At 41.5% G+C, this 26,467-nt stretch overlaps 1 protein-coding gene across 1 annotated transcript in view; it reads left to right on the top strand.

Annotated features, from left to right (window-relative positions):
• Positions 1 to 26,467, top strand: part of neb (nebulin) — a 322,851-nt gene that overhangs the window by 269,918 nt on the left and 26,466 nt on the right. The window contains exons 135-144 of the mRNA XM_059971179.1: positions 736 to 828; positions 2,192 to 2,284; positions 7,864 to 7,956; positions 9,552 to 9,644; positions 10,863 to 10,955; positions 12,154 to 12,246; positions 15,056 to 15,148; positions 17,380 to 17,472; positions 18,882 to 18,974; positions 21,009 to 21,116. Of these exons, the coding sequence (XP_059827162.1) occupies positions 736 to 828; positions 2,192 to 2,284; positions 7,864 to 7,956; positions 9,552 to 9,644; positions 10,863 to 10,955; positions 12,154 to 12,246; positions 15,056 to 15,148; positions 17,380 to 17,472; positions 18,882 to 18,974; positions 21,009 to 21,116 (945 nt within the window). The remainder of the gene's footprint in view (positions 1 to 735; positions 829 to 2,191; positions 2,285 to 7,863; positions 7,957 to 9,551; positions 9,645 to 10,862; positions 10,956 to 12,153; positions 12,247 to 15,055; positions 15,149 to 17,379; positions 17,473 to 18,881; positions 18,975 to 21,008; positions 21,117 to 26,467) is intronic.

The raw sequence follows: 26,467 nt of genomic DNA, 5'->3' as shown, positions 1-26,467 counted from the left end.
CTTCTATCACAAAGTTGGGAGGGAGAAAATGAAAGCGAAGAGCAATAAATTTCAATGCTGTCCAGCCAACCTATGGGTGATAATCAGGATCTCATCCCCTTTCATTTTAAATAAGTAGTTGTTGTTGCTCCTTACCATGCCTTGTGGCACATCAGGTGGCAACCTTGCCGTTTCTTTAGCATTTGTCTGTTTTTTTATGAGGACAAGTTGCTAGCTCAATGCTCAACCCAGCACAGATTTGAACCCGGGACCACTCGCCTCGAAGTCCAATCCGATGCCTCTGTATCACTGGCCAGTTTATTTTTTTTTTAATAGGTGCAGTCAGTCAATAGTGACACAACATTTAACTTTCCTAAGCTCGCTTAGTTCCTCCAGCTACAATACTTAATTTTATGTTACATGCTATCCTTTGAAATTAAATCATAGTTTTGCTCCAAAGCATTAAGTTATACTTTGAGTATATGGTTAATGATAATGTTAACACAAATGGTGTAAATAGTATAAACAAATATCATGGGAAGAGTTTTGACATTTATCAGTTTGATTAACCTTTCTTTCAAATGCAGTGTGCAGATTAATCCCCAGCCCAGTAACTTGTGTGTGATGTGGTTCATTGGATCTGTGATCCAACATAGCGTGTGTTTTAATGTGGTTAGCAATTTGTCTAAAATATGTATCCTATTATTTAATGTGTTTACTGTTTGTCCTTTCCTCCATGATCTACACCCTTTGTAGATCAAGTACAAGGAAAGTGTTGGGCAAGGAACAGCAATCTCTGACCTGCCTGAGGTGAAACGTGTAAAGGAGACACAGAAGAACATCAGCTCGGTAGTTGCTGGTTTCATTCTCTTGTGTTAACCCACATTCCATCCCCACTATCTAACCATCATCTCACTAAACTAAACTATTCATATTGTTCTCCAGTTTTTACTTTGCATTTAAACCTCATTGTCATTTTGAACAGTTTTATGGGTCTTGCTAAGCAACATGAGGAAGGTAAATTGGGAGAGGTAGAGTCACATGAAAAGTGTCCCAGTGCCAGAGGATGTTGGTTGTAGACGCATGTTTCTGCAGGTACACAGATTACAGGATGAAGCTATCAAACAGCTTGTGGACAGGAGAAAAACAATTGGTGGGGGATTTTGGTTATTGAAAGAATCTAAATCAGATCCTCCAATTCAGATTTAGATGACCAGGTTTTGGATCTCTAATTCAGGACTCACTATTTGGATGGTCAAGATATGACACAGCATCGTGAACTCCAAATCAGTTTTTACTGTTGGGAACTTCAAATCAGGACTCACTCTAGAATTCACATAAAACAGCATTAGCCATTGCAATTTCCAAAATGGTTTCATATTTGAGATCTCCTAATTAGTAACTGTTAGGAGTTATCGGATGAAACGGGAATATTGGGATGATCTAAACATGAATTATTATTTGGAAATGCAAGCTTAGAGCTAGTGTTTGAATATTTAAATCAAACCTCTGGTATGGACTTAAAACTTGACAGTAATCTATTATTGCAAGAACATCAAATTCATTTTTAGACTTTGTGTCAGCTTAAACAATGATATCTTTAACAAAAGAGATTGAGGCTTTTTTAACTTCAGCTAGTTGGGGATGCCCTGCACAACTCCTCAACCTGTAAGTGATGAATCAAAATTGAGAAATTCTAAGTTAAAACTGAAAATTCCGAAAATATTAACATGGTCAGACAACAGTAATAGGAAAAGAAAAACAGAGTTAATGATTCAAGCTAATATTCAGAACTGGAAAAGTCTAGCCAAACTTAAAAAATATCTTTAAAACTCTCGTAGTTACAGTATATTGCTGCAATTATTTAACACAAGAGCAGGAACCACACATCTAACTTGACGAAACATAAAATCTTTTAGAAGATCAAAACTAATTGAGCAATCTGTTTAGGAAAACCAATTGTTTAATGTATCAGTTTTTGAAAATAATATGTTCAAAGTTTCACAAAATTACAAGAAAATTAACATAATAGAACCAAATTAACTTTAGCTGATTAGTTCCACGTTTGTTCTGTTTGTCTATATGGTACTGTGGATTGAAGTGGTGGTTTGTTGCAGTGTCTAATACGTTGTGATCTACAGTTTGGCTTTGTCATTGTCTGTCTGGAATTTACAATATGCTCTTTCCTCCCTGATCTACACACACTTTGTAGATCCAATACAAGGAAAGTATTGGGCACGGAACAGCAATCTCTGACCTGCCTGAGGTGCAGCGTGTTAAGGAGACACAGAAGAACATCAGCTCGGTAGCTGTTGGTTTGATCCCCCCTGTGTTACACCGTAATCTACCTTTACTACCAAACCCTTCCTAGCACTAAATACAGTTTATCCATTTTCTTTTTTCTTCAGATTAATTTAAATATATTTTCTAATTTTTGATCCCAATTGCATTAACCAAAGTTTTGACAAGATAAATACTTTCTTTGGAGAGATGAAGACAGAGAGTTGAAATATTTAAAACAATGACATTTCTCTGACAGAGTGAATATATATTTTTTACACCTGAACTGAAGATTGTTCTAGAGTTTATTAGTATATGATGGTCACCAAGAAATCCAGTAGGAATCTCAGAAGAAGCTTCTTGAAATAGAGAATGATGAGCATGTGGAATCTTCTGCCATAGAGAATGGTTAAAGCCAATAGTATGAATTGGAATTGGTTATTATTGTCACATGTATGAAGGAGCAGTGAAAGCTTGTTATGAATACTGTTTGTACTGATCTGTTCATTACATCATGATTGAGGTTGCTCAAGGGGAAACAATAGTGAAAAGAGTTGTTCAGGTAGACAATAAGTTGCAAGATCATAATGTATGAATGCATTTGAGGGAAGGGTGGGGTTGCATATCAGGGAGACGGGAACAGAAACTTGTGCTAATGCACTTAATTAAGGAAAAACAGGATAAAATATGAGAGATCTAAATGCCAGCTGGTTGGATCAAAAAAGCTAGTTCTTGTCACTTGCCCGTACATCTCCTCCCTCGCCTCCACTCAGGGCTCCAGGTGAGGCAACACATCACTTGCGAATCTGCTGAAGTTTTGTATTATGTCCAGTGCTCCTGATGGGACCTCCCCTACATTGTTGAGAGCCATGGTAAATTGGGGTACTGCTTTTTCGAGTTCCTCCGCACCAGACACCACAAGCAGGACTTCTTGGTGGCCAAACATTTTAATACCAATTCGCATTCCCCTTCTGACATGTTGGTCCAGGCCTCGTCTTGTGCCAAGATGAGGCCACCCACAGGATGGAGGAGTAACTCCTTGTATTCCATCTGGGTAGCCTCCAACCTTAATGGCTTTCTCCTTCCTCTCCTCCCACCTTTTCATTCTGGTGTTTTCCCATTTCCTGCTTAGTCTTGAAGAAGGGTCTTGGCCCGAAATTTCGACTGCTTATTCACTTCCATGGATGCTGCCTGATCTGCTGAGTTCCTCTAGCATTTTGTGTGTCTTGTCATAAAGTGTGCTTTGTTGAACCATGCCCTGATTAATCACATATCCTATCAAGAGATATAGAAAAGGTGCAGACAAGTAACATACCTAACCTACAGTTGTCTTTGTTAATCTAATTGTGTATTTTGTGTAGTCTTATTCTGCATTCCATTTGCAATCTTCTTCTTAAGGAGCAAACTTATACCAGCTTTAATTCAAATCTCTCAATTCCCTAGTATATTCTCTTGCATGAGCTTGAAAAAGGAGGGTTATTGATCACAAGGAGGGAGGGTGTCAACATGATAGGTGGTAAGGTGTCACATCTGTACAAGGGAAGGGTCTATCGGATCATTTAATGTGTCGGAATTAATTCTTACAGAGAATGTGAATTTCTGGAATTCTGTGGATAGGAGATAAATACATTTTTTTTTTAAAGATTGGGACTTAGGGACTCTTTGGAACTAGTGCAGAAGAGGTGTCAGGCCCTGGGGCAGATTAGCCATGATTACATTGAATAGTGGGGCAGGCCTTGAGGTGCCTGGTGGCTTACTCAACCTGTTCCCATGAGGCATGTTCCCCAATCCAGGAAACACCCTTGTAAATCTCCTCTGCACCCAATCTACAGTTTCCACATCCTTCCAGTAGTGAGGTGACTAGAACTGAGCACAGTACTCCAAGTGGGGTCTGACCAGGTTCCTATATGGCTGTAACATTACCTCTCAGCTTTTAAACTCAATCCCACAGTTGATGAAAGCCAATACACCATATGCCTTCTTAACCACAGAGTCAACCTGCGCAACAGTTTTGAGTGTCCTATAGACTCGGACCCCAAGATCCTTCTGATCCTCCACACTGCCAGGTGTCTTACCACTAATACTATATTCTATCATCGTATTTGACCAACCAAAATGAACCACCTCACACTTATCTGGGTTGAACTCCACCTGCCACTTCTCAGCCCAGTTTTGCATCCTATCGATGTCCCGCTGTAACCTCTGACAGCCCTCCACGCTCTCCACAATACCCCCAACCTTTGTGTCATCAGCAAATTTACTAACCCATCCCTCCACTTCCTCATCCAGGTCATTTATAAAAATCACAAAGAATAAGGGTCCCAAAACAGATACCTAAGGTACACCACTGGTCACCGATCTCCATGCAAAATATGACCCATCCACAACTACTCTTTGCCTTCTGTGGGCAAGCCAATTCTGAATCCACACAGCAATGTCCCCTTGGATCACATGCCTCCTTACTTTCTCAATAAGCCTTGCATGGGGTACCTTATCAAATGCCTAGCTGAAATCCATATACACTACATCTATTGCTCTACCTTCATCAATGTGTTTAGTCACATCCTCAAAAAATTCAATCAGATTCAAAAGGCACAACCTGCCTTTCACAAGGCCATGCTGACTGTTCCTATTCATATTATGCCTCTCTAAATGTTCCTAAATCCTGCCTCTCAGGATCTTCTCCATCAACTTAACAATCACTGAAGTAAGACTCACTGGTCTATAATCTCCTGGGCTATCTCTATTCTATTTTATGAATAAGGGAACAACATCTGCAACCCTCCAATCCTCTGGAACCTCTCCTGTCCCCACTTATTGAGGGAATCTAAGAATATGAAATGAAAAGGTTACTGCAAAATGGTACTCAAGTAGAAGATCAGTCAAGATCTTGGTGAATGGTAGAAAAGGTTTAAAGGGCTTCTTATCCACATCAGATTTGTCGGTTCCTGAATACACTGTGCCTTTATAACCACTTGTCTCACCTTCATCTTTCCGCCAAAATTCATCACACCTCATTCACTAATGGACTACTCATTGAGCCAGCCTTTCTACCCAAATCACTGCCCTTCTAAGTGTGCATCTTTGAAACTTTACCCACTTCATCCATATCATAGTTTTAACTTGTAGTTTCAGACCTTGGGTTAAAATGGCAGCTCAGTCACAGTTACCTAATAGGCACTGAAACTGCAGATTTTTTAAAAACTGTAATAAAAAATGGTGGAAGTACTTCGCAAGGCAAGAGAGACCAAGGTTGATTGCCTCTCATCAGTACAAGAAAAGCAGTTTACATAAGATTCAAAGTACATTTATTATCAAAGTATGCAGCCCTGAGATTGGAATAGAAATAGAAAAAGTAGATCTCAAATTTTATCTTTTACATTTTTTGATCTGGGAATGTTAATGAAAACTCCTTGGAGAATAAGAAGCCTCATGGCAATTTAGAATTTATACAAATACAAAGGAGTGGGTGAGTAACTTCAAACAACAACACACACAAAATGCTGGTGGAACACAGCAGGCCAGGCAGCATCTACAGGGAGAAGCACTGTCGACGTTTCAGGCCGAGACCCTTCGTCAGGACTCAATATAGATGCTGCTTGGCCTGCTGTGTTCCACCAGCATTTTGTGTGTGCTGTTGTTTGAATTTCCAGCATCTGCAGATTTCCTTGTGTTTGGTGAGTAACTTCACCCATTTTACCAACCTTGGCTTCCCAGCACATTTGTCAGTCTCCTTCGATTCTATGGTTTGGGTAGATTGGAAGATCCCAGTAAAGCCAAGCCAGAAGAGAGAAAACTGTGCCAATAGCTTGATGAATTGTCTGTCAAGGCTTTGTTTGCAGAAGTCTGTGTATGCTGTTTGTCACGTGTTTACAGTTTGTCCTTTTCCCCTGGATCTGTATCGTGTGTAGATCCAATACAAGGAAGGTGTTGGGCAAGGGACAGCAATCTCTGACCTGCCGGAGGTGCAGCGTGTAAAAATGGCACAGAAGAACATCAGCTCGGTAGTTACCAGTTTGTTCATCAATGACTACTCTCCCTCACTGTGTTACTGCTCTTTTGCTTCCTACCACTGAATACAATTAATGTCATTAATCATTAGGCTTCTTTAATTTATTCTGACTCTTGAAATTTATTTGTGAGATTTACTTTGTCATATTCTTTCAACATTTAGATATTGTTGAAGGGAAAGTAGTAAAGGTTTAAACAGTTTGAAAGTAGAGTTTAAAATATATTTGAAATTTTAGATTTTACATCTGTCCCAAAATATTAAGGAGCAAAAATCTTTTCATTATGTCTGTTGCAATGTACAGACAAGTGAGTTTATAAGTCTAATTGCTTGTGGAAAGAAGCTGTCCTGTAGCCTGTTGGTCCTGACTTTAATGCTGCAGTACTGGGGTGACTGGTGTCCCAGATTATCTTCCAGGCTTTCTTTACACTCCTGCTGGTGTAAATGTCCTCAGTGAAGGGAGGTTCACTTCCACATATGCTCTGGGCTGTCTGTACTGCTCTCTGCAGTGCCCAGTGATTAAGGTTGATGCAGTTCCCATACCAGGTGGCGATACAACCTGTCAGGATACTCTCAGTGGAGCCCCTGTAGAAGGTCTTGCGGATTTGGGGGCTCATGCCAAACCTCTACAGTCACCTGAGGAGGAAAAGACGCTGTTGTGTTTTGTTTGGTCACACAGCCAGTACGTACAGTACGTGAGATCTTCGGTGATGTGTTTACTGAGGAACTTAAAACTACTCACCCTCTTGTGCAGGCCATTGCAGTAGATGAGTGAAAGGTATTTACTTACCCTAGGGGGGATAGGCCACTGACAGCTGCTCATCAGAGTCCTCTGTCCTGGGCCAGTCTTTCACCTGGACTCCAGGTGTAGCCATCTCTTTGATGTCTCCTTCCTCTCCCAAGGACAGGCTTGTTGGAGCTTCTGTTGGCATTTCTGTAGTTCTGGGTTTTCACAGGATGGGGTTGCTAGCCCCATGCACAACCCTCCTCCTTTTGCAGCCTGGCGTGTGACCATCCGCAACAGAGTTAGATGAATGAAATGTGACAGGGAATACCGCCAACACCATGGGTCATATCCCACACTGAAAAACCATGTGCTTAGTGCATTGGTAAGATCTCATTCCACTTTGCAATCAGATCTGAGATTTTACTGTTTGTGAATCCAAATTAAGAGACCTCCAAATCAAAATCTTATTTTTTTATCTTTAGGATTCAGAAAAGGGGAAAAAATCAAATCAGCTATCTTTACTGAAGATTTTTTCTCTATTTTGAAACTATTAAGTTCAATTTAATGATACATTTCTTCTGAATTAAATAGTATGTTTTGAGAAATTCATTCTTGCTTGTACTTCGTAAATATTATAATATCTCCAGTATCACCTCACTAAACCACTCTAGTTCTTTCTTCCAGTATGAAACCTTCCTTAAAGTCTGCCTAATGTCTAATTCTGTTGCTTAACGTCAAATATTGTTTGTCATCCCTACTGTTAAGTGCCATTGGATGTATTAAACTGTTAAATGTGCATTTAAATGGTGGTTATTGTCTGTGATGTGCTTACAGTTTGTCTTTTCCCCTGGATCTACGTTCATTGTAGATCAAATACAAGGAAGGTGTTGGGCAAGGGACTGCAATCTCTGACCTGCCGGAGGTGCAGCGTGTAAAGGAGACGCAGAAGAACATCAGCTCGGTAGTCGCCAGTTTGATTTTGCTCTTCCCTTACTTCATTGTTTCCCTGCCTTACCTCTTCCCATTCCTGCCACTAAACAAAACAATGATCTCATTATTTTAAAGAAGTTTTATATTTTAAACCTTGCTGATTATTGGAACATGATTATGAGATTGACTTAAGTTTTTTCTTGATGGAAGTAAGTTAACCAGTCAAATGTTTTAAAACATACTTTACAGTGATCTACACTGAGAAATATAAACAGAAATATTTCCCAAAATCATGATTACAATATCGATCCAGCACTCATTTCAGAAGTTATGTATTATGGACTGTGTGCCCCTAGAGTTCAGATGAATTTCATCTGGATCATATTTGCTTGTAGGTAAGGAACAGGGCATTCATCTGTCTGGACCAGCAATGTAAGCTTCATCTCCTGAGTTTATGTAGCAGAACTTACTTGACAAGGATTAATTTTGGGACGTGCACACAAAATGCTGAAGGAACTCAGCAATCCAGCAGCAACTATGGAGGGGAGTAAACAGTGTTTCAGGCTGGGACCGTTCATTGGGTGCTGTTACTGCTGAGATCCTCCATCCCTTTGTGGGTGCTGCTCAAGATTTTCAACACAAATCTCTTATATTTTTAATTTTGGGATAGCTGTCTGATTCCCTTCATGAAACAGTGTCTGATATTTACAGCTCTACATATGTTGCCAGACAGTACTATACGAAAGTCTTGGGCGTATATGCTTTATACAGCTAGGGTGTCTTTGAGCTTTGCGCAATACTGTAGTAATTTTATGTACTGCTGTGGAAAAAAAACAGATTTAATGACATGTGATTGATAAACCTGATTCTATTGTGGACAGAGAGAGGGAAGGGGACAGGGAGAGGGGAATCATGGTTGGGAAAAGGGAGGGGGAGGGGGCAGGAAGCACCAGAGAGACATTCTGTAATGATCAATAAACCAATTGTTTGGAATCAATTGACCTTGCCTGGTGTCTCAGGGATGGGTGTGTCTACACCAGTTCCGTCCCCCACCCCTGGCACTCCTTCTCTGCCACATGTCCCACACCCCTCCCATGGCACTCCACCCTTGTCATTCCCAACATCCTTTCCTCCCACTAGATCCACTCCACATTGAAAAGTACAGTACTGTGCAAGAATCTTAGGCACCCTAGCTATATATTATGTGCAAGCTACTTCTGCACAGTACAGTATATACACCGTCAATACAGACAATTGAAGTGAATGATTGGGAGGTTTAGCTATAGACTGCCTTTCACTATTATGCACTAAGCCAAAGTCCGACAGCCAAGTCTATAGTTTGGTCCATTCCATATCTCAGTATTTGCATAACGCCTACGTGCCACTCTACCTTCAGATGTTTTCCACAATACCTCTTCTGTTCTCTAGGTCTCTCTCCTCCGATGGGATACTCCTTCAAAGCTGACTTTGTGGCTCTATGTGAAGTCATCTTTTATATTTTTTCCTGTGAAGTATCAGGAGGCATTTTGCTGTGTTGAAGTCATTGTGTGAATCCAAGGTGTTGTTGCTGCTGTCTGTCATGTGCTTACAGTTTGTCTTTTCCCCCCATATTTACGTACTTTGTAGATAAAATACAAGGAAGCTGTCGGGCAAGGAACGGCAATCTCTGACCTACCAGAAGTGCAGCGTGTAAAGGAGACGCAGAGGAACATCAGCTCGGTAGCTGCTGATATGATTTTTCCCTTCAGTAGTATAGAAAAACTTACCACTTTATTTCACTAACTACAATTAAACCCATTTTTCAAAAACTTTATCAAATTTTTCAAGTGTTCTTATAGATGTTTTTTTTTGCTCCACTTTGTAAATATATTCAGAGAGCCAGACAGCCAAGAGAGGGGCCTGTTGACCCATGCCGACCATCATTTTGTGGGTGATGCTCAAGATTTTCAACACAAATCTCTTGTATTTTTAATTTTGGATAGGTGTCTGATTCCCTTCCTGAAACAGTGTCTGACATTTACAGCTCTACAAATGTTGCCAGACAGTACTGTACGAAAGTCTTGGGCGTATATGCTTTATACAGCTAGGGTGTCTTTGAGCTTTGTACAATACTGTAGTAATTTTATGTACTGCTGTGGAAAAAAACATTTGATGACGTATGTGATTCTGATATGGGTCTCTATCGTGGACTGAGAGAGGGAAGGGGGCAGGGAGTGGGGAATCATGGTTGAGAAAAGGAGAGGGGAGGGGGCAGGAAGCACCAGAGAGACATTCTGTAATGATCAATAAACCAATTGTTCGGAATCAATTGACCTTGCCTGGTGTCTCAGGGATGGGTGTGTCTACACCAGTTCTGTCCCCCACCCCTGGCACTCCTTCTCTGCCACATGTCCCACACCCCTCCCATGGCACTCCACCCTTGTCATTCCCAACATCCTTTCCTCCCACTAGATCCACTCCACATTGAAAAGTACAGTACTGTGCAAAAATCTTAGGCACCCTAGCTATATATTATGTGCAAACTACTTCTGCACAGTACAGTATATACACCGTCAATACAGACAATTGAAATGAATGATTGTGAGGTTTAGCTATAGACTGCCTTTCACTATTATGCACTAAGCCAAAGTCCGACAGCCAAGTCTATAGTTTGGTCCATTCCATATCTCAGTATTTGCATAATGCCTACGTGCCACTCTACCTCCAGATTTTTTCCACAATACCTCTTCCGTTCTCTAGGTCTCTCTCCTCTGATGGGATACTCCTTCAAAGCTGACTTTGTGGCTCTCTGTGAAATCATCTTTTATATTTTTTCCTGTGAAGCATCGGGAGGCATTTTGCTGTGTTGAAGTCATTGTGTGAATCCAAGGTGTTGTTGCTGCTGTCTGTCATGTGCTTACAGTTTGTCTTTTCCCCCCATATTTACGTACTTTGTAGATAAAATACAAGGAAGCTGTCGGGCAAGGAACGGCAATCTCTGACCTACCAGAAGTGCAGCGTGTAAAGGAGACGCAGAGGAACATCAGCTCGGTAGCTGCCGATATGATTTTTCCCTTCAGTAGTATAGAACTCACTTCTCCTTACTACCGAAAACTTACCACTTTATTTCACTAACTACAATTAAATCCATTTTTCAAAAACTTTATCAAATTCCTCGAGTGTTCTTACAGATGTTTTTTTTTGTTCCACTTTGTAAATATAGTCAGAGAGCCAGACAGCATAGAGAGGGGCCTGTTGACCCATGCCGAACACAAAATCCTCCCTGCTAGTCCCAGATGTCTGCTTTTGGCCCATAAGCCCCCAAGCCCCTCCCTCTCTCCAGATGCCTCTTAAATGCTCAATTTTACCCACCCCAGTCACTTCCTCTGGCAGCTTATTCCAGATACTCACTACCCTTTTTGTAAAGAAGTTACCGCTCAAGGCTTTTACAGCTCTGCTCTCTTATCCTGAATCTGCGACCTCTAATTTTGTAAATGAGAAAGGGAAAACAATTAATGTGCTAGCCTTGTTTTTTTTTGGGGGGGGGTGTAGAGTTGGAGTTTATCATGAGAGAGTGAACATGATAAAATTACTTGTTTTACCAGCGGCTCCCTTCTTCACCTGCTGTATGTAATTTGCTGCTGCCCGTATGCAATATATTCACTCTTTTGTCCCTGTTGCATTGAAGGGGCTGACATTGCTTTACAGACTCTGTCTCCACCAGCATCACTCCCCCCCCCCACTCAGCCTTCTTCTCTGAATTTAGATAAAGTGTAGGCTGCTCATCTACAAGGATTATCATTGTAATAATGTCCTAAATTTGCATAGGGAATGTCAACAAATCAGGGACACTGAAGCCAATTGTAATATTTAATATGTTGCCTCCTCAATACTAAATTAAAGCAAAACCACTTTCTGGATTGTGTAGTCTAGTGTGAAGCATCTTTACCTACTGGACTATGTAGGAGCATTCATTGTATAACCTGTGCGTTGAGTTTCTTGACAATGTTTGTGTAAGGATTGTGTGTCATATGTACTGAGCTTCTTCTCCAAACCTCCATTCTTTCCTTCAAGGTGTTCCTTCACTTCTGTCCTATCTTTCCGCAACACGTGCTTGATGTGATATTTTGCTTGATATTTGTTGCTTTTGTTGCCATGAAGTATTTTGCTCTCTCAAAGGTGTGGATGGTTATTGTTCATCATGTGTTTATGGCCTTGTCTTTCCTCCCCGGATCTACACGCTTTGTAGATCCAATACAAGGACAGTGTTGGACCGGGAACAACAATCTCTGACCTGCCGGAGGTGCAGCGTGTTAAGGAGACACAGAAGAACATCAGCTCGGTAGTTGCCAATTTCATTCCCTCTGTTACTCCAGGATTTCGTTCCCCTTCCTCTCCATCACTTCCCTTCACTAAATGTTATTAATACTATGTCTTCCAATGTTATTTTTCAATGTTAACTCTTCTAATTACTGAAACATTGCTGTGGAGTTGACATAACTTCTTTAACTATCAATTTTACCACATACAGTATACTGAAATGAAAGAAAACGTATGTGTAGGCATCAGTTACCAATGGTTACCATGCATCACATCAATGGGAAACTTTTTAACATCTTTGATTCCTGATTAAATATTTGAAATTTCCAATCCAAATTTTCACTTTTTCCTTTTTCCAAATTTAGGATTTAGTGAAATAATGATGAAAACAGGTGATGCACATCACAAAGTTTAAAGTTCAAAGTACATTTATTATCAAAGTATGTGTACATTGAGATTCATCTCCTTACAGGCAGCCATGAAACAAAAAAATTTAAAAGAAACCTTAAAAAAAAGAAGTTGGTCAAACAACCAATGTGCAGTAAAAGAAAAGAAATGCAAGCAAATAACATTCTGAGCTGAAGTCAATAGAGAGTCCATCGCTAAACCCTTAGTTCAGCACTGATCGAGCAGCAAGCTGAACCATCCCATCCCTTGCTTCAGGCCCCAACATCCTGAACTTTTCAATCCAGCCCAGTGCCTAAATTCTCATCCAAAGTCCTGCTTATGCGACCACTGATACCAGGCAGGTGATCTCTGAAGAGTATTCATAATAGCTGGGGTGAGCCATCCTGTAAAGACACTGCCCAGGAGAAGTCAATGGCAGGCTGCTTCTGTGGAAATATTTGCCAAGAACAACTATGAAAAGACCATGATCACCTATGTTAGACATCATGGCACATAACAATGATGATGATAGCGAAAACACTTGGCCCTAATAAATATCTTTTAGGTACTGCAGTCGTTATGCTGAATTTACATGGTACAGTAGGGTATATTCACATATATATACAGTATATAAAATGTATTTAGTTTTCTAAGATTCAAACAAACTTTGTATTTTAAAAACAGTCAATTTATAAAATATGAACTTAAACTCAAGTGATAGAACATAGTTTTATCTATATATTTATTATTAATAAATGCCTATTGAAACTCAGGCTCTAGCTATTCCCTGGAATTTCACCCCTTGTTCAGCAGTGCTAACTTAATGATGTAATGACATCAGCATTTTATGTTCTGCCTCTGCAATTCAGCTCCGTTGGGATTGGCAGAGATTGATTACTCTACGTTGCATCTAGAAGTACATAAGTGGCAATTCCAGCTATAAATCTTTAAAGTGACATTCCATGTTTTGCTCCTATAATGTCATTTAAATATAAATAACACACACAACCACACCCCTGCCTTCCCCCACCTTTCTCTCCTCCCATCTGTCATTGGCAAGATGCTAAATCAAAGAGGAGATAATTAATTGTTTGGGAAAACTGACTATTATTAAGTCAAGTCACCCACATTCTTTGGGATGTACAGAGAGAGTTGATAGAGGAAAGCCTATAGATGTCAGGTAGTTAGATTTGCAAAAGGGATCCGACAACATGCCACTGAAGAGGTTGGTAGAAAAATTTAGAGCCAAAAGTACTGCAGCAGGTGTATTAGCATGGATTGAAAACTGGTTCTCACATAAGGAACAACGAATTTTCTCTAACGGGGAAGTCATGGAACGTAACAACTAAGGAGCTGGTCATTTAAACCTGAAATACTGTGTGTAGAAATTTCTTCATGTAAAGGGTTGTGAAATTCTGAAATACTCTGCACTCAAGAGTTTGGAGGCCAGATCACTAAGGTGGATATAGATAAGTATTTGAAAGATTGAGGAATTGAAGGTTATGAGGAACCAACACAGAAGAGGGATCGAGGCCAGTGTAGGTCAATCATGATCTGATTGAATGACAGAGCAGGCTGGAGGGGTCTAGTGACTTGCTGCTGCCCTATTGTATTCCTCTGTTGTGAACAGGCTGGAGATTTAAACTCTGACAGTTCTCCAATATCCAAGTGATCCTTCTTGTAAGAGCTTAGATGGTGACGGACCTATTCAATGCTGATTGTTGTACTGTAGAACTCATTCTTTTAGATTGGCTGTTCAACAAAGACCAACATATGAGTTCCCTTTCTCCCTTTCCTTCCCCAGGGGTGTTTTGTCAATGGTAACATACCATATTTTTGAGATACAGCCTTTCTGGACCCTTGAGCCATATCACCCAGCAGCCCCCCGATTTCATCCTAGCCTAATCGCAGGGTGTTTACAAAGACCAATTAACCTACCAATTGGTATGCCTTTGGATGTGGGTGGTAACCAGAGCACCTGGAAGAAAGCCATGCGGTCACGGGGAGAATGTACAAACCCCTCACAGGCAGCGGTGGGAATTGAACCTGGGTCACCTGCACTGTAAAGCATTATGCTACCGTGCAGCCCCCTCAACACCAGGATCTAAATCAAAACTGTATCTGGTTTATTTGACTTTGTACTGGATTAGGCAATCCCTTTACCAATGAGAACGTTGAAGAGAACCTAATGTGTAAATTGGTTCATTCTGTAGCTTGAAGCTCTGTAAACTTTGCATGCTTACTGTAGCTCTGAAATTCCATCTGTGACTTCACCACTCTCTCTCACTTTTCTCCCTGACTGTCTTAATTCTTCTCCTCATGACTGCTGTGAAATGTCTTGGACTGCTTTACTATGTTAACGGTACTGTGTAAATGTAAAGTGTCGGTGCTGTCTGTCATGTGCTTTTGGTTTGTCTCTTCCCCTGGATCGACATGCATTGTAGATCAAATACAAGGAAGGTGTTGGGCACGGAACAGCAATCTCTGACCTCCCTGAGGTGCAGCGTGTTAAGGAGACACAGAAGAACATCAGTTCGGTAGTTGCTGGTTTGATCCCTGTTAACTCACCATCCTACCTTACTACCTGATCCCTTTTAACACTAGAGTGAGAGTTTTTGTTTGTATTTTTGGTCAATGTTCTCTTAAAAAGTTATCTCTAATTATTGCAGCATTTTAACTTTTCACTGAAATGCCTCACTTTTGAAGGACATTGATTTTATAGAGTCCAATGTCCAAAAGGACCAATATTTAAGGCAATTATCACAAGTTCTGGGTATACGACCACTGACACCAGGCAGACAATCTCTGAAGAGTATTGATAATGGCTTGGGACACCCGTCTTGTAAAGCCACGGGTCAGAAGGAAGCAATGGCAAACTACTTCTGTAGAATTTGCCAAGAACAATCATGGTCATAGACCGTGATCGACACAGCATATGATGATGATGATGATGATGATTGGCTGAATAGGACAACGGATGGTATTTAAGGCTGAACTCCAAGTCTGAAAACCATGAAAGAAGTTATTTGAGTTTGAGATTAGGTTATGAATTTTTTTTTCATTTATAGATCCAGAGTGTTTTGACTTCAGCCTAAGCAGTAAAATAATGTGCCCTTAGTGTAAATTCAAGTTTTTTGTCATTCAACCATACATACAATAGCCAAGCGTTATTCTTCTGGGGGCCAAGGTTCAAAACACAGCACATCCAGCTATGATCTAGGACATGGTGTCACAATATAGTATTAACGTGAGTCCCTGGGAGACATGAACTGAATAATGACTGGCTGACATAAAGTGCGAGGTGTATATTTTGTGTAAGACAGTATAATGTCACTGAATTATTATAAATAAGTTGTATTATAAAAACAGTTGTATAAATATGTAAAACAGCATCAAGAAACCATGATCAGTGACCAGGTCAGGATGAGCGAATGAGTTTGGGTGAGGGGTAGCAGGGCATTCAAACAGGGTGTACATGTGTGCTGGGTGCCAGCAGGGTGATTGATTCAAAATGGCCACCACTGCGCAAACTTTTCTACATTCAGAACAGAACTGTGGCATCTTTTTAAAGTAAATAGCTTTTTTTTAAAAAAGAAGCCTCGTGTTTCCTGTAATTAGGCTCGACCATTAGTTCAACGTATCTAGGAGGAGGGCAAATAGAATTCCGTGTTGCTTCTGCCAATCTCTGGCTTGATCTCTAGCACAATTACTGGAAAAATAATAAAACTTGGTTTCACAGTTTTTCCATCGTATCTGGGAGGTTTCTGACTGATTTTTAAAGGATTGCTTCTACTTCTCCCTGATAAGTTAGAATGCACCATCAATAACTCACTCTGAGATGTATGGCGAGATATCAGCTTTTATTGACTGGAAGAAGGAACAAACAGTGAGTGACCACCATACTACATCCTGGAGACTGAGAGGCCGGGCTCAGGCCTTGATCGCCTTTATACAGGGATCTGTGGGAGGAGCCACAGGAGCAGTCAGCAGTGGGTGTGTCCAGACAGGTATATGTAGTTCACCACAATGGGTGACAGCAGGGACTCAATCAGGTAAGATTTCCTGCTCCTGAGCCTGGGGGTTATCTAGTACGTTATGGAGTGTTGTGATGCCAAGTGAGTACATCACTACCACAAGCCTATGTATAGGCCACATTGAGAAAGAAGCACAGACCTTAGGAGTTAAACCTATTGTAGAATGGAGATAGACAAAGATATATGGTTCCATGGGATTTTTGGCTACCAGAGAAGTATCTGAAGTTGATATTGTGCCAAACAGATTTCTACAAATGAACTGTGCTATTTCTGAACGGATAAATTAAATAGGAGTTAGTGTTGGTGGCATTAATTACATAAATGTAAACTTTAGAAATTTCAGAGTCATAACCTGTGGATTCCTTCTCTAAAATCATCTTCTGTTATGCAGCTTTAAACTAATGGTGCAGCTTTAAATTGTACTTTTTGAACAAGATATGATTTCAATTAACCAATATTCTATTTTCTAACTAACCAACTTTCAACTTTAAACCAGCCTTATTTCATAACATTATCACTTTGTATTTCAGAAGGTCTGATTAATTTTTCCTTATGTTTATTTATGACTGTGACTACTTTGAGAATAGTTAATATTATTTTTCCATAATATTGTATGATGCTTCATTTAACAGAACTGCATATGTAGTTTGTTGCAGTCTGTGTTAGTCTATGCTTTTCTGTTTGTTGGTGTGCTCACAGTGTGCCTTTTCTCTTTTGATCTACACTTTCTGTAGATCAAATACAAGGAAGGTGTTGGGCAAGGGACTGCAATCTCTGACCTGCCGGAGGTGCAGCGTATAAAGGAGACACAGAAGAACATCAGTTCGGTAGCTGCTGCTTTGATTTCCTGTGCTAACCAATTATTTCACCCTAATAACTATCCATTTCTACCACAATGCTAAACACACGTTGCACAATTCAACTCTTCCCTCTTGCTTTCTCATCTCATGTTTATATTTTCAATATGCTAATTTGTGAAATGAGTGACTTTTTGTGTAACTTGCATTGGGGCTGTGCCAAGTATTATAAATAATTCAATAATATGCAATAGAAGGCTTCTGTAGGAATGTGAACTGTTTAAACTACCTTTTAATTTAAAAACATAATCCAGGGACAATGAACAGGTAATCCACTGGATTTGGCTTATTTAGAAACCGTCAATTTGGGATCTTTTGGAAGCAGTTTCCCAATGGATTTGGGATCCTTTATAAACAATCATCCATTGGATTTGGGTTTCACTAAAACCAATCCTGCACCATATTTGGGAGTCATTGCATCCACCATCAAATTTGGGATATTTTAGCCCTAAGACCTGAGGAGTAGACGTAGGCCATTCAGCCAATTGAATATGTTTCACCATTCCATCATGACTGCTCTACTATCCCTCTTAACTATATTCTCATCTTCTCACCATAACCTTTGACTCCTGTACTAATCAAAAACCACTGCTTTAAATATACCCTATGATTTTATCTCCACAGCCATCCAAGGCAATGAATTCTACAAATTCACCACCCACCTTCTAAAGAAATTGCTCCTCATCTCTGTTCTAAATGTATCTCCCTCTATTCTGAGGCTGTGTCCTCTGGTCTTAAGACTCCTCCACTGTAGGAAACATTCTCTCCAGGTCCACTGTAGCCAGGCCTTTCAATATTCAATAGGTTTCCATGAGATCTTCCATTTTACCATGATTCCTCCTCTATATTTTGGGATATTTTACAAATCCCAACAAATCCTCAGGATTATTTGCACTAGTCCTCCACTGGATGGGAATTCTTTGGAACCATTGGGGTTAGGGGGCACTAGATTTGAGCTCCTCCAGAATTTTAATTCTGAACTTCCTGGAATACAAACCCTGATAAGGTTAATTTCATGTTGGATAGATGCATTTTTTATACTCTTAAATGTTATAAGATATCTGGAGATATCTCATCAATGCATTTTTGTGCTGAAATAATTAACTGATCAATATTTACATTTTTTTATATATAGGTTTCCTTGGATGGTAACTGTTATTAGGAAGCAGTAATTTTCTAGATCGAATTTTGGCATAGCCCTGCCCTTCCTTTCTCATCCATCATCTTCTTGCTAAATCCATTTCATCATTTTCAATTGAAACTAATATTTTTTTTAATAACTCATGATTTTAAATTTTGATCTTGATTTTATTTCTGTTAAGTTGCGAAAGACTGCTGAATTTTTATCTTGTTATTTTGGGTGCTTTTTGCTTCTGCAGATCTTATACAAAGAAAACCTGGGTAAAGGGACCTCAGTGGTATATACACCAGAGATGCAACGCGTTAAGCGCAATCAAGAAAACATTAGCTCGGTACTTTCTGCAGCTTTAAGAACAGAACCATTTTCAGTGTTCTCTGTTGCATTCTAACCACCCCCATTTTTATCTTGATGCTTTTAAAAATAATTCTTAATATCATATTGACCACGGCATTCCACTTTGAATGGCTAGTGCGCCACTGACATGAACTAAAATCCTATATGGTAGCAACATTGGGCTGCCCAGTGCCACTTAAACTAGTTTATGGCGTGAGAGGGAAAACACAGAAGGAGACCTTTTATTGCAGGTGTTCGCAACCTTTTATATGCCATGGACCTCTACCATTAACCGAGAGGTTTCATGGACACTAGGTTGGGAACACCTGGTTTATTGTTCGGCTTATTATTTGATAGTTTGTCAGCTACTCAATTATGAAAATGTTAAAGCTGGAGTAGACAATTATAGAAATCATTGTAATGCACTGAAACTGTAAACATGGAGAAAAAGGCTATAGTCATAGAACACTACAGCACAGAAACGGGCCCTTTGGCCCATCTGCTTCGTGCTAACTTGTTTTACTGCCTAGTCCCACCTACCTGAACCTTAGTCCTCCATCACCCTCTCATCCATATATCTATCTAAATTTTTCTTCAATATTGCAGTTGAATCTACTTCCACTGGCAGCGTGTTCCAGAATTGCACCACACTCCAACTGGAGAAACTCCCCCCTCAGGTTCCTCTTAAATATTCCACCTTTCACCCTAAACCTATGGCATCTAGTTCTAGTCTCACCTGACCTAAGGGGAAAATGTCCACATGTATTTTCCTTATCTGCAGTATACCCCTCATAATTTTAGATACCTCTGTAAGACCTCTGCTCATTTTAAAACCTTGTGACCATAAGATATAGGAGCAGAATTAGGCTTTTTGGCCCATCACGTCTGCTCCACAATTTCATCATGGCTGATCTATTTCCCTCTCAGCCTTAATCATCTGCCTTCTTCCTGCATTCCTTCATGCCCTGACTTAAGAATCTATCAACCACTGCCTTAAATATACCCTGTGACTTGGCCTCCACAGCTGCCCGTGGCAATGAAGTCCACAGATTCACCACTATCTGGCTGAAGAATTCCTCCTCATCTCCATTGTAAATGGATGTCCCTCTATTCTGAGGCTGTGTCCTCTGATATTAGACTCCCCACACCCTGGGAAACATCCTCTCCAAAGCTACGCTATCGAGGCCTTTCAACATTTGATAGGTTTCAATGAGGACACCCCTCATTCTTCTGAATTCCAGTGAGTAGAGGCCTTACCCTATAACTCAGGTCCTCTTGTCCAGGCAACTTCCCTGTAAATTTTCTCTGTACTCTTTAAACCTTGTTTGTGTCTTTCCTGTAGGCAGGTGACCAAAACTGCAGACAATACTCCAAATTAGGCCTCACCAATGTCTTATACAACTTCAACCTTGCATCCCATTTCCTGTACTCAATTCTTTGATAATTCTCCCTCGATCATAGTCTGTGTACAATGCCTTGCCAATGCTCATGACTGTGGCAGTGCTGGCACAGGGGAATATGCAGGGTTATGGGAAAATCAAATGTTCTCGGGCCCAGATGGGTATTGGCAGAAACCTGTGAGCAAGTGACTGTTCCAGTTATGAAGCATGTTCTGAGATAAACAAAAACTTCCACTTGGCATCAGAGAATGAAAGATGTCACCATTCTGATTTATTTGGCTTTTTTTTTGTTTACAGTTTTAAATAAACAAACCTTTGACTATCAAAATGGATGTAATTTTAGAGAAAACACATAATCACCACCAATAAGAATGCTACATGATTTTGCACATCCACCACTTAATACCAAACAATTGGACATGAAACATTGTGAAATCATACAGACATATATTATTGTTTTTTCCCTCTTGTAACTTAAAGCCAAAGACTGAGAATTAAACTCATTAACTCGCTTCAGTCATACTCCTAACCTCAAGGCAGCTAACCCAGCACCCCAGTGCAGAGTAGTTAGGTAAGCTATGTGTATCTGTCATGTGGAGGTTGCACTCAGCATTTCACTCTTGACCTTGCAGGTTCTGTACTCCGACAGCTTCCGCAAACAAGTGCAAGGCAGGGCGTCTTATGTGTTGGACACACCAGAGATGAGGCGTGTACGGGATTCTCAGCGCAACATATCTACGGTATGTTTGTTCTGTGCTCTCGATTCCAGCAAATGCTCACTCTCTTGTGTTTCTGTACTTGTGGTAATGGCTTTTGTATTGTCTTTTTTTCCCAGTAGTTAATAATGAATTTCCCAAAGGGTTTAATCATCTAATATACATTGCATTAGTTAGATCTCTTGAACTAGGCATATTTACCCTAATATTTTGTTCCATAGGGTCATATAGACTGGAACCTGTTAGGTCCACCATGTGCATGACAATCATCAAATACCCATCTCTACTAATCTCTTTTCACAGCGCCTGAACTACGACATTCAATGCCCTGATAATTCATCTGCTCATGTACATACTTAGACCATAACACCATAAGGCATAGGAACAGAATTATGGCCATTTTGTCTATCGAGTCTGCTCTGCCATTCCATCATGACTCATTTATTATCCCCATCAACCCCATTCTCCTGCCTTCACTCTATAACCTTTGACACCCTGAATAATCAAGAACCTTTTAACCTCCTTTAAATAAACCCGGTGACTTGGCCTCCACAGCCAGCTGTGGCAATGAAGTCCACAGATTCACTGCTCTCTGGCTGAAGGCATTCCTCCTCGGCTCTGTTCAAAATTTTTTGTCCCCGTATACTGAGGCTGAGATCTGTTGGATCTGACTGTTTAATTCTTAAATTAGACTGCTTAACTGTTATTTTCTCTGCAGCTGAATAATTGTCTGCTTCTATTTTATATAGTTCTTACATGCATGTAACAGGTTAATATGCCTCCTACTGGTGACAGAGGTTATATGCAGTTGTTCACTGTGTCCCCTAGTGGTTATATGGTATAATTCTAGAAATTCTCTGGGTACTGCAATGTTCAAATAGGGGGTATCATTGGTTGCCTCTTATCTATGAATTTGAATGGAATTTTCCCTCATCTATGGGTATAAAATAGCTCCTCCATGCTTAGCACCATCTCAACTTTTTGTCTTTCCCTTCATTTAGCAGACCCCTCTCATTGTTCATTTCAATTTTCTCTTTGTTCTATTGGCTTAATAAAATGATCGTGAAGCAACAAATTTTGTGCTTTTTTCATGACTTTTGAAAGAACCTTAGATTAAAGCATCAGAAGCCAAAAGATCTCTGATCTTAGACTCACCCACTATAGGAAACATCCTCTGCATATGCACACTCTCTAAGCCTTTCAATATTTGTACTCCAGTGAGTACAAGCCCAGAGCCATCAAAAGCACCTCATATGTTAACCCTTTCATTCTCAGGATCGTTCTCGTGAACATCTTCTGGACCCTCTCCAATGCCAGCACATTCCTTCTTGGATAGGGATCCCAAAACTGCTCTCAATAATTCTTGAATGCTACGAGCTATCCTACCTTCACCGCCCTTTTTTCAGTATATCTGAGCTTCCAACAAGTCTCTAGGTTAGACACAGAACAGAACCCTCTGAACCTTCCATCCCATACCTTAAGACTGTCCATGTCTGCTATGGTTCCTTCCTGTCAACCTATTTAGCTCATAACATTTTCATACTTCTGTCAGGTCTTTTCTTTTGAAGTACTTTGCCCCTGGTCTCCCTGAACTTAAGTTTGATGTCCCACCTAATGAACTCAAGGTTTCTGAATGCCTTATCCACCAATACTGCATTGAAACTGTGCAACTTGTACACCAAGGCTCCTCTGTAAAACAGATGACTGAGGATAAATCACCTCATTCACTCAAAACTTCATGTGATTTTTTTGAAGTTTCAACTTAATAACTCCTCACCTAATAGTAAGAGATAAGACTGTGGCCTTTCTCCTATTTTCTTTCCCATTCATAGAACAGTGTAGCACAGTACAGACCCACGTCGGCCCTTGATGTTGTGCTGATCTGTACAAGCCTGCTCCATAATCATTCTAGCCATTCCCTTCTACACAGTCTATAACACTCCATTTTTCTGACGTCCTAGTGCTTATCTAAGAGTCCCTTAAATGTCCCTGTTGTATCAGGCTTGACCACCACACAAACATGCATGAATGTGTGTAGATAAATATTTCTGTGTGAACTCAGTATAATCTATTTGACTGAAATTGTGTTTAGTGTGGATTGGAACAATGTAATAAACCAAAATGTGAAGTATTATGCAGAATCTTGGTATTTTTTTTGCTGTAGCCTTGTTTCAAAATTCCACTGTTTTTTTGTTGTCCACTTGATCTAGTGTCCAGCATAAAGAGTTGGAATGTATGGCTGGTGACATAGTCAGTTCCTAATCTGCCAGGAATGCTGGAAGATTGCAGTGGGTCCATAAAGGTCCTGATACAGGGTCTTAACTCGAAATGTTAAGGTATACCTTTTGTCTGCACAGATGCTGCTTGACTGTTTAAGTTCTTCCAGCATTCTGTTCCTTGTTCCAAATTCCATCATCTGCAGTCCCTTTACATTTCATAAAAGTCAATAGATTGTTAGAGACTGCCCAGTAATGGTTTTCCTCACACATGAGGAAAGGGTTAGGGTTCAGCCCACTACTCCTTGAGGCTCTGCACTGAACTGACTCCCCAGCTGCGGCCTGAGAGCATCAGTACTCCCCTCAGTGTTGAGCCTGGCTCCATGGCTGGGGCCTGCAACTATCGGGCTCTGGACTGGCTCCGTGTCTGTGTCCTACAGACATCGGGCTCTGGACTGGCTCCGTGTCTGTGTCCTACAAACATCGGGCTCTGGACTGGCTCCGTGTCTGTGTCCTACAGACATCGGGCTCTGAACTGGCTCCGTATCTGTGTCCTACAGACATCAGGCTCTGAACTGGCTCCATGTGTGTGTCCTACAGACATCGGGCTCTGAACTGGCTCCATGGCCATGTCCTACAGACATCGGGCTCTGAGCTGGCTCTATGTCTGTGTCCTACAGACATCGGGCTTTGAGCTGGCTCCATGTGTGTGTCCTGCAGACATCGGGCTCTGAACTGGCTCCATGTCTGTGTCCTACAGACATCGGGCTCTGAACTGGCTCCATGTCTGTGTCCTACAGACATCGGGCTCTGAACTGGCTCCATGTCTGTGTCCTACAGACATCAGGCTCTGAACTGGCTCCATGTCTGTGTCCTACAGACATCAGGCTCTGAACTGGCTCCATGGCCCTGTCCTACAGACATCAGGCTCTGAACTGGCTCCATGTCTGTGTCCTACAGACATCGGGCTCTGAACTGGCTCCGTATCTGTGTCCTACAGACATCAGGCTCTGAACTGGCTCCATGTGTGTGTCCTACAGACATCGGGCTCTGAACTGGCTCCATGGCCATGTCCTACAGACATCGGGCTCTGAGCTGGCTCTATGTCTGTGTCCTACAGACATCGGGCTTTGAGCTGGCTCCATGTGTGTGTCCTGCAGACATCGGGCTCTGAACTGGCTCCATGTCTGTGTCCTACAGACATCGGGCTCTGAACTGGCTCCATGTCTGTGTCCTACAGACATCGGGCTCTGAACTGGCTCCATGTCTGTGTCCTACAGACATCAGGCTCTGAACTGGCTCCATGTCTGTGTCCTACAGACATCAGGCTCTGAACTGGCTCCATGGCCCTGTCCTACAGACATCAGGCTCTGAACTGGCTCCATGTCTGTGTCCTACAGACATCGGGCTCTGAGCTGGCTCTATGTCTGTGTCCTGCAGACATCGGGCTCTGAATTGGCTCAGTGGCCATGTCCTGCAGACATCAGGCTCTGAACTGGCGCTATGTCTGTGTCCTACAGACATCAGGCTCTGAACTGGCTCCATGGCCATGTCCTACAGACATCAGGCTCTGAACTGGCTCCGTGTCTGTGTCCTACAGACATCAGGCTCTGAACTGGCTCCAAGTCGGTGTCCTACAGACATCGGGCTCTGAACTGGCTCCGTGTCTGTGTCTTACAGACATCGGGCTCTGAACTGGCTCCATGGCCATGTCCTACAGACATCGGGCTCTGAACGGGCTCCGTGTCTGTGTCCTACAGACATCGGGCTCTGAACTGGCTCCGTGTCTGTGTCCTGCAGACATCGGGCTCTGAACTGGCTCCAAGTCGGTGTCCTACAGACATTGGGCTCCGAACTGGCTCCGTGTCTGTGTCCTGCAGACATCGGGCTCTGAACTGGCTCCAAGTCGGTGTCCTGCAGACATCGGGCTCTGAACTGGCTCCAAGTCGGTGTCCTACAGACATTGGGCTCCGAACTGGCTCCGTGTCTGTGTCCTGCAGACATCGGGCTCTGAACTGGCTCCAAGTCGGTGTCCTGCAGACATCGGGCTCTGAACTGGCTCCAAGTCGGTGTCCTGCAGACATCAGGCTCTGAACTGGCTCCAAGTCGGTGTCCTGCAGACATCAGGCTCTGAACTGGCTCCAAGTCGGTGTCCTGCAGACATTGGGCTCTGAACGGGCTCCAAGTCGGTGTCCTGCAGACATCGGGCTCTGAACTGGCTCCATGTCTGTGTCCTGCAGACATCGGGCTCTGAACTGGCTCCAAGTCGGTGTCCTACAGACATTGGGCTCCGAACTGGCTCCGTGTCTGTGTCCTGCAGACATCGGGCTCTGAACTGGCTCCAAGTCGGTGTCCTGCAGACATCGGGCTCTGAACTGGCTCCAAGTCGGTGTCCTGCAGACATCAGGCTCTGAACTGGCTCCAAGTCGGTGTCCTGCAGACATCAGGCTCTGAACTGGCTCCAAGTCGGTGTCCTGCAGACATTGGGCTCTGAACGGGCTCCAAGTCGGTGTCCTGCAGACATCGGGCTCTGAACTGGCTCCAAGTCGGTGTCCTGCAGACATCGGGCTCTGTAGCTTTGGACTTACTTTCAGGATCTCTGTAATTAACTTTCTGTAGACTGTTTGCTTGCTTTTTTATTGTTTTCACAATTGGTTCTTTTTTACACTTTGGATGTATGATTGTTTGGGTATTTTTATGAACTGTGTTGTATTTTTTTTTTATTTTGTGGCTGCCTGCAGGAAGACAAATCTCATGGTTGTATGTGGTATACATAGTTTGATAATAAATGTGCTTTGAAACTTTGTGTGGTTCAGATCCTGCAGTAGTCCCGAGCCTGAGATACCTTGAGATTCACTTTCTTGCAGACATTCACAGGAAAATAAAGAAATACAATAGAATTTAACAAAAACTATGTATAAACAAAGACTGCCAAACAACCAATAGGCATAAAGACAAATTGTGCAAAAAAATTAAATAATGCTGAGAAGATGTAGAATCCTTGAATCCTAAGTGCCACCTAGTCTTGGTGATAGGGCTAATTCTCCCTTTCTAGTCAGATGATTTTGCATTTAAGCATTCTAATAGATGTGCCAGTTCTGTTGCCTTGTTTTTTAATGAGCCAATGTTTTATATTTGGCTAGTTTATGTGAATAATTC

Source organism: Hypanus sabinus, chromosome 5, assembly GCF_030144855.1.
Source record: "Hypanus sabinus isolate sHypSab1 chromosome 5, sHypSab1.hap1, whole genome shotgun sequence".
Lineage (NCBI taxonomy): Eukaryota > Metazoa > Chordata > Chondrichthyes > Myliobatiformes > Dasyatidae > Hypanus > Hypanus sabinus.
This window is presented reverse-complemented; position numbering and strand designations above follow the sequence as displayed.